The sequence below is a fragment of the Myotis lucifugus genome, unplaced genomic scaffold (assembly GCF_000147115.1).
Source record: "Myotis lucifugus unplaced genomic scaffold, Myoluc2.0 scaffold_100, whole genome shotgun sequence".
NCBI lineage: Eukaryota > Metazoa > Chordata > Mammalia > Chiroptera > Vespertilionidae > Myotis > Myotis lucifugus.
Genome location: NW_005871148.1, coordinates 4,425,854 through 4,441,400, shown reverse-complemented (window position 1 = coordinate 4,441,400; position 15,547 = coordinate 4,425,854). Strand labels below are relative to the sequence as shown.

Below are 15,547 nucleotides of genomic sequence, written 5' to 3'. Positions count from 1 at the left end.
AGCCTGTGGGCTCTGGGCACCATGGTCTGGACAGGGCACGCCAACCCCTCCCTGGGCAGAGCCGAGTGAGTTTCTACCAAACTCGCTAAAGACAGGGAACACCTGCCATCAAGAGTCACAGAACCGCCCTGGCTGGTGTCGGTGAGCAGGGAAGGGTCGTGGGTTTGATTCCCGGTCGGATCGGGGTGTATGCGCGGGAGGCAACCAATAAATGTGTCTCTCTCACATCAATGTTTCTCTCTCTCTGTCCCCTTCCCTCCCTCTCTCCCACTCTTTCTAAAATCATTGGAAAATATCCTCAGGTGAGGATTAACAATAACAAAAAGAATCAAAGAACAGTGGAGTTCTAGAAGACCTGAGGGGTCAGTTAGGTCAAACTTCTCATTGTAGAGAGGAGCCAGAGAGAGGAGGTTGACTTGATCAAGGTCACACAGCTCACTAACGGCCAAGCAACTAGTCCAGGTCCACGCTGGGGCTTGGAGAGAGCTTCAGGGAGGAGGGACCCCTCGCAGGACCCAGTGTGGGGCCCCTGTTGCCTACCCCCCGAGCTGGCAGAGAGTGGGCTGAGGTTCTGACTTCCCTCAGGGCCTAACGTGAATGCCCTGTCCTCCCCCCCTCTCCGGGGCAGGCGGGGGCCTCCTCCTCACCATGGATCTCAAGCACCTGAGGCTCTGAGGTTCTCTGGATCAAACCCCCACCACGAGGCTGCAGGTCCAGCTCGGCCCGGCAGGAGAAGTTGTGGCGACCGTCTTCCTTGTGAGCCGTGCTGTTGTGTGTGATCATGGCTTCTTGGGGGGCAGCTGTTGCCCCCTCAAATCTCTGCACGTGCAGGGGCTCCTGGCCACGGAGCAAGGTGAGGGTGAGGTTCTCAAGGGGTGCCACCGCCGGCACCCTGCACTCCATGGTGAAGACTTTGCCCACAGTCACCCAAGTGGGCTGCAGCTTCAGCAGCACTGGCTCTGGGGGGTCTGCAGGGGAGAAAGTGGGGGAGGTTGGGGGCACGGTCCCAGCGGGCCCACCCAGCCAAGAGCACCCCCTATCAGCACCGTGTGCTCAGGTCCCCAGCTGGACTTGTGGGGGCTGGAGCCTGGCCTGCTCCAGAGTGTGAGAGAGGAAGAAGGAGGCCGTTCAGGGTGAAGGGTGTGCCGGGTGGTAGTTTTACGAACGTGATGGGTTCTGCCATGGACAAGAATGGAGGTGGTTAGGTGTCTCCAAAGAGAGGGTCAGAGACTGTGCAGCCAACTAGAGAGATGTACATGTTTGCATCTGTCTCCTTCCTCTCCAGAATTTTAAAAACTAAACAGTTGGGCAATTATGTTCAGAGAGACTTAGAAGGGAGCGCTCACTGGAACTGGGCATGAGCTGTGAGTTCTCACTTAACAGGTGGGGGCCAAAGTCAGACCTGCCTTCATCCTCTAGGGTCAGGTTCACAGCCCCCTCAATCCCTTATCCAACGGAGCCCTGGGTGCGGCCTGCATTTCCCTCTGAGCCAGACATCTCACCCCAATCACACCAGGATACTATGTTGGATCGAGGGCATCATTTATTTGATCCATTAATGGGGAGGATCCCAGCAGCACCCTTAGTGCCGACATGTTGGAAGAATCCCGGCCTCTCCGGGCCTCCGTGGCCATGGGCAGGTGTGTGTGTGATGGTCCCACATTTGCCGAGGGCCCTCAAGGGAAGAGAAAAGCACCCGGGGACTCCTCAACCTCCCCTGGAGAGCATGCAGCCCTCCCGATGGTGCCCCCACCACTTGTCATGGGATACGGGGTGTCCCCCGGACGGGGCTGCTGCTGAGCGGGGAGGAGGCTGTGAGCACTGCGATCGCCCTCTTCTGAGCAAGCCTCAAAGGCGGGGTTGCCACAGGCCCACGGAGGCCAGCGAAGGGTGGGAGCAGACTCTGAGCCCAGGGCCTCGGTCCTGCTCCTTGTCACCCCAGGAGCCCGGGAGGAGCAGAGCACCAGGAGCAGGCTCGGCGCTGGGGGAGGAGGGCCGTGTGAGAGGCACTCACAGAACATGGTGATGCTGGCATTCCTCTGCAGCTGCTTCCCAGAGCAGGTGAAGTGGCAATATACGACCGTGTCCTTGGAGATGTTGAAGACCCTGTAGAGCTCCCACTGAGGCTGCTTCTCCAGCAGAATCTTGCTTAGGGTGGTCTCCAAACCGCTGACAGTGGGCTGCAGACAGCTGGTGCTGCAGTTGATCTCAGAGTACTCTCCGTGCTTCACCACCAGCTGCTCTGGCGACACGTATACCTCGAACGCCTCCTCGCCAGACCCTGGAAGACCAGAAACTCTGGGCAGCAGATGTCCCCGCTGTCCGGCCCAGTGGAGCTGCCCACCCTGATCGAGGGGGCGGGGCCAAAGAAGAAAGGCCAGGGATGGTCCCTCTGCTCCTAGACCCTTGACCCTTGTTCAGGCCTCGTGGGCTGTCTCCCTGCCTCTGGGTGCCCCTCCTCCAGCCTGTCACCTCCAGGCAGATTCGTCTTCCTCACGTGCTTCTCTCTCCACGGAGGGGGACTCCATTCCACCTTCAAGGCCCAGCCCCAGTGTGCCCTCCCTCCTCCACCAAGGCCTCTCTGAATGGAGGTGGACGGTGTCTTCGGAGCTCCTGTGGCCCAGGGTTCAATCCATCCCTCCCTCCTCTCCTTTCTTCCTCAAATACTTTTTGAACGCCCGCTTTGTGCCCGGTACTGTTCTGGGCTCTGCGGGAGTGAACAGAGCAGACCAAATCCTGCCTTTACAGAGCTCACATTCTAGTGAAGAAAACAGACAACAATAAACAAACATCCAGCCCATTGGATGGTGGTAAGCGCCTGGGAAAGGAAACAGGGGGGTGTATGTGTATGTGGGGAGGGAGGGGCACTTTAGCACAGGCCTCAGCGAAATAACAACATCTGAACAAAGACATGAGGGAGGTGGGGGTGAGCCCTGCCGATATCTGGAGGAGTATTTCTAGGAGACGCCCTGGGTCGGGAGTGGGTGTGCTGTGTCTGCCTGCGGAAGACCGAGGTGTCAGGATGCTCTAGCTCAGCGAGGAAAAATGCAGGGGAAGCGAGGTCAGAAAGGAAATGGGACCACCCTGCCCATGGCCCGGGATTGTCCCAGTGATTCACACTCCTACGCACTCTCCCTTCGCCATTTTGGAGCTTCTAGAAGGCAGGACCCTGTCCCCCACTGTCTTGTGTGTGACAGACTCAGGAAGCATTTGATGCATGGAGACTGAGCCCTCAGCACTCACCTCTCTCTCAGCAACGACCAGGAAGGTCCTCGATCCCAACCAGCTGGGCCCAGCCTGGGTCCTGTGCTAGCACCATGCCCACATGCCCCCACGCAGCCCCCAGATGGTAGGACATAATGAAGTGGCAAGAGACGGGCTTTGCAGGTACATAGAGCTGGGTTTGAATCCCGAGTTCACCGTGTGCCAGCTCGGCAGGGTGCTTGTTCTCTCTGAGCCTCCGTTTCTTCATCTGTGAAATGGGCTAGTAATTCCTTTCCCAAAGCTGTTGTGAAGGTTCAATGAGATAGCACTTCAAAAGCATCTGGCAGGTTGTGCAAAACGGGGTGCGTGGCACCTGGTGGTATTTTCCCTCACCGTCCCCTTGACCCACTGGCAGGCTTTCACTTTCGCTCTGAGGCTAGCCAGAAGGTGAGGCCCTCTGCTGCCCTCTTCTGTCCCCTAGGCCGCATCTGAAGACCAGCTAGGCCGGGCATGCCTTCACCTTCTCTTGAACCCCAGCATCCTTCACCTCCTGAGGCCCCTACTCAGCCCACCATTTAGTCTCCATGACCTGCCACATCCACACCATGAAGCTGTGGGCTATTCAACCTGGTGTCCCCAAGGCCAGGACCCTCACCTGCTGCCCAGGTGTCCATAGCATCCTGTGCCCATGGCTGGGGCCACTATGTCAAGGCCTCCGGGACTTCAGGGTTAGCACCCCGCCCCTAAAGCCGGGGGAGCAGGCAGCCCACCCTCTGGGCTGGCACAGGCGCAGTCAGGAACCCCAGGCACGGGCTCACCTGGGCAGAAGAGCAGAGCGAGAAGAGCTGCGGGCAGGCCCCAGCAACAGAAAGGGGACATCTCAGATGGCATCCACGGGCTGGCAGCCGAGGGGGCCTGCAGAGACAGAGTGGGGTCAGGGAGTGGTGGCCTGGAGTCGCGGCGGAACCGCCAGCCTTTTGTAAGCTGGTGACTGCATTTCCTCTCATTATCTGAGCGGTTCTTGGGAAGCCACGTGGAAGGCGGCTTCCTCCGCCTGGGCTGCAAGAGTCCAGGCAGAAGAAGGCGGAAGCTGCTGCTAAGCGGGGCCACAGCTTGACCCTTGGGCATGCTCAGTTTAGAGGTGACGAGTGCCCACACGTGGGCAAGCAGGTACACGTGTGTGCGTGATGTGCGTGCACTCAGGATTCTGGCGCGATGTGTGGGCACAGAAGACAGGGGTGACTACAAGCCCCAAGTCTCACAGGACGCACTGTTGGGGTCCCCTCTGGGAAGAAAATACCCTAAGTCAGGACCTGTCCAGAACAGGGTCACCCTAGCAACGCAGATAAAGAGCTGGGCTTTTCTAGGGAAACGCGGGTGGGACTTGGAGGCTTCCAGCTAACAGCCCAGCACAAATCTACTGAGACCTCATACCCGTATAGCTTTCAACCTGGACCTGTCCCTACCCAGCTGATACAGGGACAGCCTGAGGCCCAGAGCCTCAGGAAATGTCCCAGCCCCCAGCAGGCCAGGCACAAACAGAGGTTATGGGATCAGTCCGACTGTAGCCCAAATCCTCAGCCTCCATTTCCAGACCTGGCTTGTGGGGTCTCCCCTCCCCATCCAGGTGGGGAGCGGAGGTCGGGGTTAGGGTCTGACAAGCTGCAGTGTGTTTCCTGGAGGCTTTGTCACCTGTTGCGGGATCCTCAGACGCAGTGAGCGGGTGAGGGGGAGTCCGATGGTGGGGAGGGTCTTGCCAGGAGGCTTTGGTCCTGACACATCCAGCCTTCTTGCTTCAGCTGCGGCCAGGAGGCCCGGGGGCCAGCTGGCCTGGGAGAGACAGGACAGCAGCGGGCTTCCTTGCTTTCTCAGCCCCTCCTTCCCCGCCCCCCCCCCCCCCCAAGAAGGGGCCTTGCCAAAGGGATGCCCCAGCTTTTTCAGGGCTCGGGCCAAACCTCGTTTCTGAGTTGGGAGGGCAGGAGAGGCCATGCCCTTCTCTTTGGCTGCTGTTACTATTGTATGTGGCTGTCAAGGGCAGCCCTTGTCAGCAGGGACCTGGGGAAGCCCGCGACAGGCTGCTCGCTGGGCCTCGGAATGATACAGAGAGAAGATGAAGAAGAGAGTGGAACTGAACTCCAGTCCACGGTGCGGCTGCAGGAAACACTCCCCCAATCCAAGCTAGAGGCTGAGGGGGCACCCCAGGGGACCAGACAATGGGCCCTGCTGTGGTCTCCACTGGGTCCGAATAATAATAATAACAATAACTACAAAAATAATCACAACAGTAATACAATAAAGTGAACATTTACTGACTGCAGGTCACAAGCACTCCACAAACATTAACTGATTAATCCCCAACTCTACGAGGTAGGTACTGTTACTGCCCCCATCTTACAGATGGGGAGACTGAGTCACCGTTGGGGCAGACCAGGCCTGTGCCCATGGCTTGTTGGACATGTGTACTGCATTCTGAGAGCTGACATGTCAGTCTCCCCTCCCTCCCCACTGGCCTTTCCATCCATGAGGGCAGAAGCTACAGCCACCAGGAAGTGACACTGCCTGGCACACAGCAGGTCTTAATAACTGCTCAGTCAGTAGATGGATGGATGGGTGGATTAGCAAATGAATGAGAGACAGTCTTGATAAACAACCCAGAGGACCTTTCTGGTGGGCCCACTTAGCCTATCTTTCTCCTTCTGGAGATGTCTCTGCTGCCCCCCAGGCTACAGCTGGGCAATAAACAGGGACAACCAGGGTCCCAGGATCTTTACAAATCCTCAGATTTTTAATGTGATTCAGGCTGGTTCCCTTGGAAACCACAGTTTTCCATGTGACTAGCAAATGGGCGTGACCCGGATCTTGACACAGGAGTATGGAATGGTTGAAAGTCAGAGGGTGGAAAAAGACAGCCCCGGCAAACAGTAACCAGGAGAAAGCCAGGAAAGCTGCGCTGATATCGGACATAGGGGACTTTTACGATAAAAATACTTACTAGGAACAGGGTAAGTGCCTAAATGAAAAGGTCAGTTCACCAGGAAGTTAGGATAGTTCTAAACTTGTAAGTATCTAGCTTCAAAGAACTACAAAGAGATAACACCACCATCAAAGCAAGAGGTTTTAATACACTTCTTTCAACTATGAATAATGAAGCAGACCAAAAAAAACAACAACCCAGTAAATGAATAGAAGAGCTGAAACACAGTTTAAAAGCTTGATAGGTACCTATAAATCAGAGAATACAATTTTTTTAAAAGGTTAGTTTTAAAATTTCATATATTTGGTAATGTAAAAACATGCCCTAAATAACCCATGGATCAAAGGAAAAAAAGAGTAAGAACACATTTAAAAAGATTTAGAATTGAACAGTAATGAAAAAACATATATTACACTTTATGGGATGCATCAAACATGGTACTTAGAGGGAGAGTTATAGCCTCGATGCTTGTACTAGAAAATAGTCTGAAATACACATCCAATTTAAGTAAGTAGTCAAGAAATTAGAAAAGGAAAAAACAAAGTAAACCCAAAAGTAAACTCAACGAGAATAATGAGCAGAAATCAATACACTAGAAAACAAAGTAGACAGGATGGATAAAGCCAAAAATCAGTTCTTGAGAAAACGAAGAGAATGGGCACATCTATTCATAAACAAAAGAAGGCACAAGTAACCATTATTAGGAACGAAAACAGGATCATTATAAGATTAAAAAGAAGATGTTCCAGCCCAGCGGCATGCCTCTCGGTTGAGCATCAACCTATAAATCAGGAGATCATGGTTCAATTCCTGGTCAGGGTACATACCCGGGTTGGGGGCTCGATCCCCAGTGTGGGGTGTGGGGCGTGGGGTGTGCAGAAGGCAGCCAATCGATGATTCTCTCTCATCCTTGATGTTTCTATCTTTCTCTCCCTCTCCCTTCCTCTCTCAAATCAATAAAAATATATTTCAAAAAAGAAGACGTTACAAATTCACAGAAAAAGAAAGCAGAATGGTGATTGCCGGGGCCTGGGGAGTTGTTTGACGGGTAGAGTTTCCGTTTTGTATGAGAAAACTCGAGGTTGGTTACAAGAAAACATGCATGTACTTACCACAACCAACTATTGCTATCAGGCAAAGAGGACTTTTAGTACAAAGATATTGATAAGGGATAAAATGGGTGCCTAAATTAAAGGATCAATTCATAGTTCTACATGTATAAGCACCTATCTTGAAAAAACTACAAAGAGATCAAACCACCAGCATAGCGAGATATTTTAATACACGTGTCTCAACTACGGATAAAGAAGCACACTAAAAATGGAAAAATGGTTAAGATGGTACATTTTGTGTTATGTGAATTTTACCACAATTAAAAATGTCTACAAATAATTTGTGCCAAGAAGTATGAAATAAAATAGAATAGGCATGCATATGTGATAAAGCAATAAGAACATCAGGAGGGTGGCTACATCTGGGTGGGAGCGAGGAACGCACAGGTAGATGCAGGATTTAGGAACATTTCATGCCTGTGTTGAGTGTTGGGTTCAGGCCTGTCCATACTACCCTGCTGTATAGAATGTACATGCGTGCTATATATGTTACGTTATGTGCCACACATTAAATGTTACTAAAAGGATGCCAGGAGAAAAGAGAAATTCCCACGTGTTAGACAGAAGAGGAGGCTCTATGGCAGCGGTTCTCAACCTGTGGGTCGCGACCCATTTGGGGGTCGAACGACCCTTTCACAGGGGTCACCTAAGACCATCGGAAAACACATATATAATTACATATTGCTTTTGTGATTAATCACTATGCTTTAATTATGTTCAATTTGTAACAATGAAAATACATCCTGCATATCAGATATTTACATGACGATTCATAACGGTAGCAAAATTACAGTTATGAAGTAGCAACGAAAATAATTTTATGGTTGGGGTCACCACAACATGAGGAACTATATTAAAGGGTCGCGGCGTTAGGAAGGTTGAGAACCACTGGTCTAGGGGAATGGGAGGGAAGTCCCCTCTCACGGAGGGAGGATTTCACTGGGATTCATCATGAACCCCAGATGCAAGCCCCAGAGGTTGGGGACTGTCCCTTCCCAGGCTCCGGCCCAGCTCAGAGGGCCCAGGGCATACCCATCTGGGCCCCTGGACCAGAAGGCAGCCCCGCAGCTCTAAATCTGTCACCGGGACAGAGCAGGAGAGGAAGCAAGAGAACAAAAACAGGAAACTACCACAAAGCGCGGTTCATGAACTCAGAGAGCAGACAGGAGCTCCGTGGAGCTGGGGGCCTCTGCAATCTCCAGCCTCCTCCCCCAACCCCGCGCTTGGAGTGTGTGTGTGTGTGTGTGTGTGTGTGTGTGTGTGTGCGTGTGTGTGGAGGGAGGAGAGGGGATGAAGGTCCAGGGAGGGGGAGGGATTGAAACTCAGGCTTTGATGCTCCATCCCAAATCCTTTCCACTCTGCCAAGGGAGAGAAGCGTGGCCTTACCTGTCATCTGCTGGATGGAGTGAGTGATGGGGAAGGAGTGGTGGCCAGGGGTCCAGCACACCCCGAGAGGTGGAAGCTGCATGAGATGCTGCCGCTGGGTGCCCTGGTGTCTTGGGGTCTGACGTGTTAATTCAGGTTTCTTCCTTCTTTCTACCCAGAAGTCACGTGCTTCCTGTGCCTGGTTCTCATCGCTTTCCGTCCGCTCCCCCCTGAAAAAAAACAAACGGTGGTTAAAACACACACAGCCAACGATGTCAGCACGTTAACCTTTCCTGGTGTACGGTTCTGAGGCATTCAGTACTGTCACACGCTGTGCCACCGTCACCACCACCCATCTCCAGAACTTTCCCATCTTCCCAGACTGGAACTCTTCCCCGAGAAGCACTACATTCCCCAGCCACCCCTCCCCCCAGGCCCTGGCAACCAGTTTTACTTTCTGTTTCTATGAATTTGACGACTCTAGGGACCGCATATCAGGGGGATCTTTGTCCTTTTCTGACTGTTTGTTGCACTGAGCGCAATGTCCTCAAGGTTCATCCATGCTGTGGCACATGTCAGAATTACCTTCCTTTTCAAAAATTTTTAATTAAAATAAAAAACTTTTGATTAGAGAGAGAAACATCGATTTGTTGTTCCACTCATCCACGCATTCATGTATGTGCCCTGACTGGGAATTGAACCCACAACCTTGGCATATAGGGACGATGCTCTAACCCACTGAGCTGCCCGGCCGGGACAGAATTACCTTCCTTTTTAAAGCTGCATAATATTCCACTGTGTGGATAGACCACATTTGTGTCTCTACTCATCCGTCGATGGACACTTGGGTTGCTCCCGCCTTCTGGCTGTGGTGAATAATGCTGCAATGAATGTGGGTGAACAAATCTCTCCTCAACTCCCTGCTTTTGACTCTTTGGGGTTCATACCCAGAAGAGAGATTGCTGGGTCACATGGTAGTTCTGTTTAATTTTTTTGAGGAACGGCCATACCATTTTCTTCTCTCTTTTGAGGTGCAGTGTCTGCACTACTTGGGGCCTTTGATGAATGATAGAGTTCCAGGGTGAACCACCTGTTGCCCCTGCAGGAAGCTAGTCAACATCACAGAGTTGGGTCTTCCCTGGGATAGACATGCCCCACCACCAAAACCTGTCTGTGACCAAGAACCATCGCTTTCTCAGATCACGTCACACCTGCCACCTCGCCTAGCAATAAAAAACTCACAAAAACAAACAAACAAAAAACTACCCTAGCAGAGTGACTGTCCCAATAGGCAGAAAGAATCAGAGCTGGGTGCAGAGGTGGACGCTGGGTGGCCAGCGAGGCTCGCCCACAAGCAGGGATCTCGCCCCCAGAGGCCAGCCCCATTTTAAACTCCTGGCTTAGCCAAATTACAAAGTAGACAATGTCAGGGACCAATAGGACAGTCAAGGCCATGCCCACGCAGGGTCTTCTAGGCTCGAAGCCATCTCTCCTGGTGCTTTTGTGTTTCGGGCTCTTCACAGAAGTTCGTTTTGGAAAGTTCCTGTCTCACTGCTGCCAAAACACAACCAAGGGAGAACGTCGAGGTGGGGGCATCAGGGCCAAAGGCTTTGTGGAGCCCATGTGACGTTAGAGCTCTGATGGTGTCTGCGGTAGATACACATTAGGGCCCAGCCAGTGTGACTGAGTGGTTGAGCATCAACCTATGAACCAGGAGGTCGGGGTTCGATTCCCCATCGGGGCACATGCCCGGGTTGCAGGCTTGGTCCCCAGTGGGTGTGTGTGTGCAGGAAGTAGCCTATAGATGATTCTCTCTCATCACTGATGTTTCTATCTCTCTCTCTCTCCTTCTCCCTTCCTCTCTGAAATCAATAAAAAAATATATATACTAGAGGCCCAATGCACAAAATTCGTGCACAGGTAGGGTCCCTAGGCCTGGCCAGCGATCAGGGCCGATCGGGGCCTTCCAGCTGCCAGCTGGGTCCTTCCTTCTGGCTGCTGGCCAGGGCCTCCCTTCCCTGGCTGCCGGCCGCCAGCCGAGGCCTTCCTTCGTTCTGTGCCACCCCCTGGTGGTCAGCGCAAGTCATAGCAAGCAATCGAACTCCCGCTCTCCCAGTCGAACTCCCGAGGGGACACTCTGCATATTAGCCTTTTATATATATACTAGAGGCCCAGTGCACAAAATTCATGCACTTGTGTGAGGCGGGGTCCCTCAGCCCGGCATGCGCCCTTTCGAAGTCCAGGAGCCCTTGGGGGATGTCCAACTGCTGGCCAACCCGGCAGTCAGACATCGTTAGTGCTGCTGCAGAGGCAGGAGAGGCTCCCACAACCGCCGCTGCGCTCGCCAGCCGTGAGCCCGGCTTCTGGCTGAGTGGCACTCCCCCTGTGGGAGCACACTGACCACCAGGGGGCAGCTCCTGCATTGAGCATCTGCTCCCTGGTGGTCAGTGCCTGACTGGTCGTTCCGCTGTTTGGTCAATTAGCCTTTTATTATATAGGATAGATACAGTGGGGCCTTGACTTACGAGTTTAATTCGTTCCGTGATGGAGCTCGTAACTCAAATTACTCGTATGTCAAACCAAGAAGTGAACGAGTGAGACACGTGATGCTGGGCTGATGTTGTGGCGTTCACTGTGACATTCGCTGCGCCAACTAGCGGTGGGGTATCTGAAGCTGGCTCGTAACCCGAATTTTAGCTCGAAACTCAAAGCAAAAAATTGGCCGAGAGATAGCTCGTATCTCGAAAAATTCGTTAGTCGGGACACTCATAAGTCAAGGCCCCACTGTATATAAAAACTTGTTAAAAAAAATTAGGGCCCATGTCTGATTCACATTTTCCCCAGGAGTGATGGCTGGACTTGCCTCTTTTGGAGAAGAATCCCTCCTTTCTCGACCACAAACAAGTTTTCTGGGGAGCTGCTATTCTCCTACTCCACCTCACCTTCCTGGCCAAACGATTGCTCCAAAGTTGGCATCATGGTATTTCAGGTATTTACTTGAGTTTTTTTTTTTTTTAAACAAGTTGGGGAAAGAGAGTCTTTTTCTGCCAGGTTGCAGAGGTCAGAGGAAGCCAAGCCTCCCATTCACAGGGCGATGGGTCTGTAAGAGGCGAGAAGGTCAAATGCTCAAAGAAGAGGTGAAAGTGGTCCGATGGTTCCAGTCCTTGGTTCCAGCCATTCCTGAGACCTTTCCTGCAGGTCGGCGTCCACCAGCCAACTCTTTTGGCCTTTTTGCTTGAGCCAGTTTCAGCGGGTTTCGGTCCAGAGCCAGAGACCACGCATCCCCAGAGGACTCGTCAGTCAGCAGGGAGGCTGCAGAGTGAACGGCACGTGGCCTGCACTGGCTGGGCTCCAGGCCCTACTTTGGTGCTGGGTCTTCACGACAGGAGAGGCTGGGAATGTCTTCCTGGAAAGAGAAAAATAAAGTAAGATTTGATGATAACATAACATTACTTCTGCCACTCCAAACATCCTTCCTCCCTTCCTTTTTTTATTTTTTATTTATTTATTTATTTATTTTTATTTTTTTATTTTAATATATTTTATTGACTTTTTACAGAGAGGAAGGGAGAGAGATAGACAGTTAGAAACATCGGTGAGAGAGAAACATCGATCAGCTGCCTCCTGCACATCTCCTACTGGGGATGTGCCCACAACCCAGGTACATGCCCTTGACCAGAATCGAACCTGGGACCCTTCAGTCCGAAGGCCGATGCTCTATCCACTGAGCCAAACCGGTTTCGGCATCCCTTCCTTTTTTTAAAAATTGCTTTCAGAGCGGAAGGGAGAGGGAGAGAGAAACAGAAACATCAATGATGAGAGAAAATCATTGATCTGCCGCCTCCTGCACGCCCCCTACTGGAGATCGAGCTCACGACCCGGGTGTGTGCCCTTGACTGGAATCGAACCCGGGACCCTTCAGTCCTCAGGCTGATGTTCTATCCACTGAGCCAAGCCAGCTAGGGCCCTTCCTTTTTTAAAAATAAATGAAAGGCAATAATTGGAGGTAAGTGTATATCCCGATTTGGAGAACAAGCTGTCAGCCTACGAAGGGCCTCTGAACAGTAAAGCCATCAAAATCTGCAGCTATCCCAGCGCTTCCCAAATTCGTTTGGCCATTGAGCCCTTTAACCTCAGTGTGCTCTCCTTCGGGACTCTGAGGTGCAAACGCAACTGTCCTAAATGAGTCAGCCCTGGGCCTTGTTTCTCTCACCTGGTCCTAGCCATGCCGTAGGGCAGTGATGGCGAACCTATGACACGCGTGTCAGAGGTGACACGCGAACTCATTTTTTTGGTTGATTTTTCTTTGTTAAACGGCATTTAAATATATAAAATAAATATCAAAAATATAAGTCTTTGTTTTACTATGGTTGCAAATATCAAAAAATTTCTATATGTGACACGGCACCAGAGTTAAGTTAGGGTTTTTCAAAATGCTGACACGCCGAGCTCAAAAGGTTCGCCATCACTGCCACAGGGCATGTGCGTCTGGGACATGAGACACCCCACCTGACCCAATGCTCAGCTCTCCTGGCCCCTCCCCTCCCCCCCTTCCCTCCCCACTTCCTGTGATTCACACCCGCTCAGGCAGCCTCTTCCAGGAACTCACCATAGGGAAGGTTAGGTCTCAGTCATCTGTGCTTATCTGGAAGGAATCTGAGTTCAACCTCTGACCCAAAAAACAGTTTCTTCCTAGTCTGTTCAGGATGAGGCCCTTCTCCTCTATTGGAATCCCTCCTCCCCCCCCCCCAAAAAAAACAACCAAAACAAACAGAGACCCCTCACTCACTCACTCGCTCACTCACTCACTCACAGAGCCTCCTTTGGCCCCTGGGCAGCTTGGGCTGATGAGCAGCCCCCTCCTGGAGCTGGGTCTGCCCTCCTGGACCCTGTTCCCCTGACTCCCGCTCAAACCTGGACCGAGACAGCAAAGCCAGTTCCTCCCGTGACAGGTGTCTGAGGGCCCAACAGGGGTTTCTTCAAATGTCTGTGAGTTTCTAGGCCCCTCACAGCCCTACCCTTCACCCTCAGCCCCATCATTACGATCAAGGCAGGACTTCCTGTCACTTTCTTGGGTTGAGACTCAGCAGTCCAGTTGCTCGGCATCTTCCAGAATCTTGATTGGGTCACGAACCACGCTGGTGTTAGTCACTCTTTCCAGTTTTGTCTCACCTCCAGGCACATTCCACAGGCACTTCCGTGGCTTCCTCCAAGTCACGGAGCAGGCCTGGGAAGGGATTCGGAGAGGCAGGAAGAGGAGACAGCAGGGAAGAGCATTTACTGGGCTCACTTGCCAATCCGCTCTGGGGGTCAAGTTGACTCAGTTACTGCCCCTCCTGTTTCTGGAACACGGCCCCCACCAACCCCCACCATCCTTCACTATGGTTTCCCGGGGGCTGCCAAGCTCTTCCCAGCCTGCTCCTCTGCCCACAGCGGGTGGGCCCAGACACGATTTTGGCCCTGCCGAAGAGTCCGGTCAGTCTCTCACTAAAGTGGAAGATGTCAAGGCCAAGGATCGAACAGGGCACTGATGCTCCAGCACAGTGCCTGGCCCGGTATTAGCTGTTGTCATGATCTCTTGAAGCTAACACATGACCCCAATGAGACAAACATAGAGTCCAATAAGTGCATTCGCTGATGGAATACAGTTGTGTATGTGTGTGCATATCTATATATATAAAAGGCTAATATGCAAAGTGTCCCCTCAGGGGTTCAACCGGGAGTTTGATTGCTCGCTATGACGTGTGCTAGCAACCAGGGGACGGTGCAGAATGAAGGCCCTGGCTGGCAGCCAGAAGCCAGGGAAGGAAGGCCCCAGCCGGCAGCCAGAAGGCCCTGATCGGCCCTGATCGCTGGCCAGACCTAGGGACCCTACTCGTGCACGAATTTCATGCACCGGGCCTCTAGTGTTTAATAAAGTGCACCAGACACTAAGAAAACACATAGTCTTTGCAGCCCAAAGCTGACTCAGCACGAAAGCAGCAAACCCTGTCCCAGTGCCCGGAGCCCTGGCCCCGCAGTGCCAGCGGCCCCACCACCTGCTGGCCTCCTCTCTCTGCTCTCGGAAGCAGCTAAGGGTGCTGCCAGCTGCCTTCCTCCCTGGCCTGGGCCAATTCAAGAGGCAGACGCAGTCCTGGAGTAATAGCTGTGTGGGGGACGCAGGAGCTGTCTCTGCTGTTGCATCAAGTGACAGGAAGCGAGCCTCCCGTGTGCCCTTGGCTTTGCTGTGTCCAGAGCTGCAGACGGCAGGCGGGTGTGTCTATGGTTCTCAGGGACGCTCCGGTGCCCTCTGAGGCAGGGGGAGAGAGGGGGCCATGTGGAAGGAGCCAGTCTTGAAGCTGAGCCCCGGCTACACTGTCCGGGGGCTGGTGGGCCCTTCAGCGTCTCCCTTCAGGTGCTGCAGGAGAAAGCAAAGCCCTCTGATTCTAGAGGGATGGGTGGGAGGAGAACGCGTTCCTTGGCGTGCGGGAGGACACACTCCGTGCTTTCCCAGCTCTGTGCTGGCCGAGTCACCCCAGTGGGTTTCTCTCATCCTAGACTTCTTGGTCCAGCATCCTATTCACTGTACACGTGCCCCAAATTCTGCTGGAGCCCAAGTCTCACCATGAGGCAAGTCTGTCCCAATGTGGCCGCCTTCCTGGCAGTCAGCTCAAACTGATACTTCGGGGGACTTCCTGCCGTTTCAAAGGGTCTTTCCCCACAAAGAGCCACCAAGAAGGATGTCCCAGCCCCATTCCCTGCCGCAGACACCAGCGGGCAACTGCACCCCACCCGCCTTCCCACCGCTGAGCCAGCTGCTCACCCTCACCAGCCACCCCCTCGCCCCGGAAGGCGGCTGGGATCAACCCCGTGGTCTGAGTGGTGGTCGCATCTTTAAGAAGATGAAACTGGC

At 52.9% G+C, this 15,547-nt stretch overlaps 1 protein-coding gene across 2 annotated transcripts in view; it reads right to left on the bottom strand.

The window, feature by feature from the left end:
* ICAM2 (intercellular adhesion molecule 2) overlaps positions 1 to 9,040 on the bottom strand; it is a 9,806-nt gene extending 766 nt beyond the window's left edge. The window contains exons 1-5 of one of the 2 annotated variants that reach the window (XM_023757008.1): positions 8,677 to 9,040; positions 4,897 to 5,034; positions 4,023 to 4,119; positions 2,015 to 2,281; positions 648 to 968 (exon numbers count right to left, since the gene is read on the bottom strand). In XM_023757008.1, the coding sequence (XP_023612776.1) occupies positions 648 to 968; positions 2,015 to 2,281; positions 4,023 to 4,095 (661 nt within the window). In that variant the 5' untranslated portion in view covers positions 4,096 to 4,119; positions 4,897 to 5,034; positions 8,677 to 9,040. The remainder of the gene's footprint in view (positions 1 to 647; positions 969 to 2,014; positions 2,282 to 4,022; positions 4,120 to 4,896; positions 5,035 to 8,676) is intronic. The other variant, XM_006092453.3, reaches the window with a different exon arrangement.
* Positions 9,041 to 15,547: the final 6,507 nt, after the last annotated feature.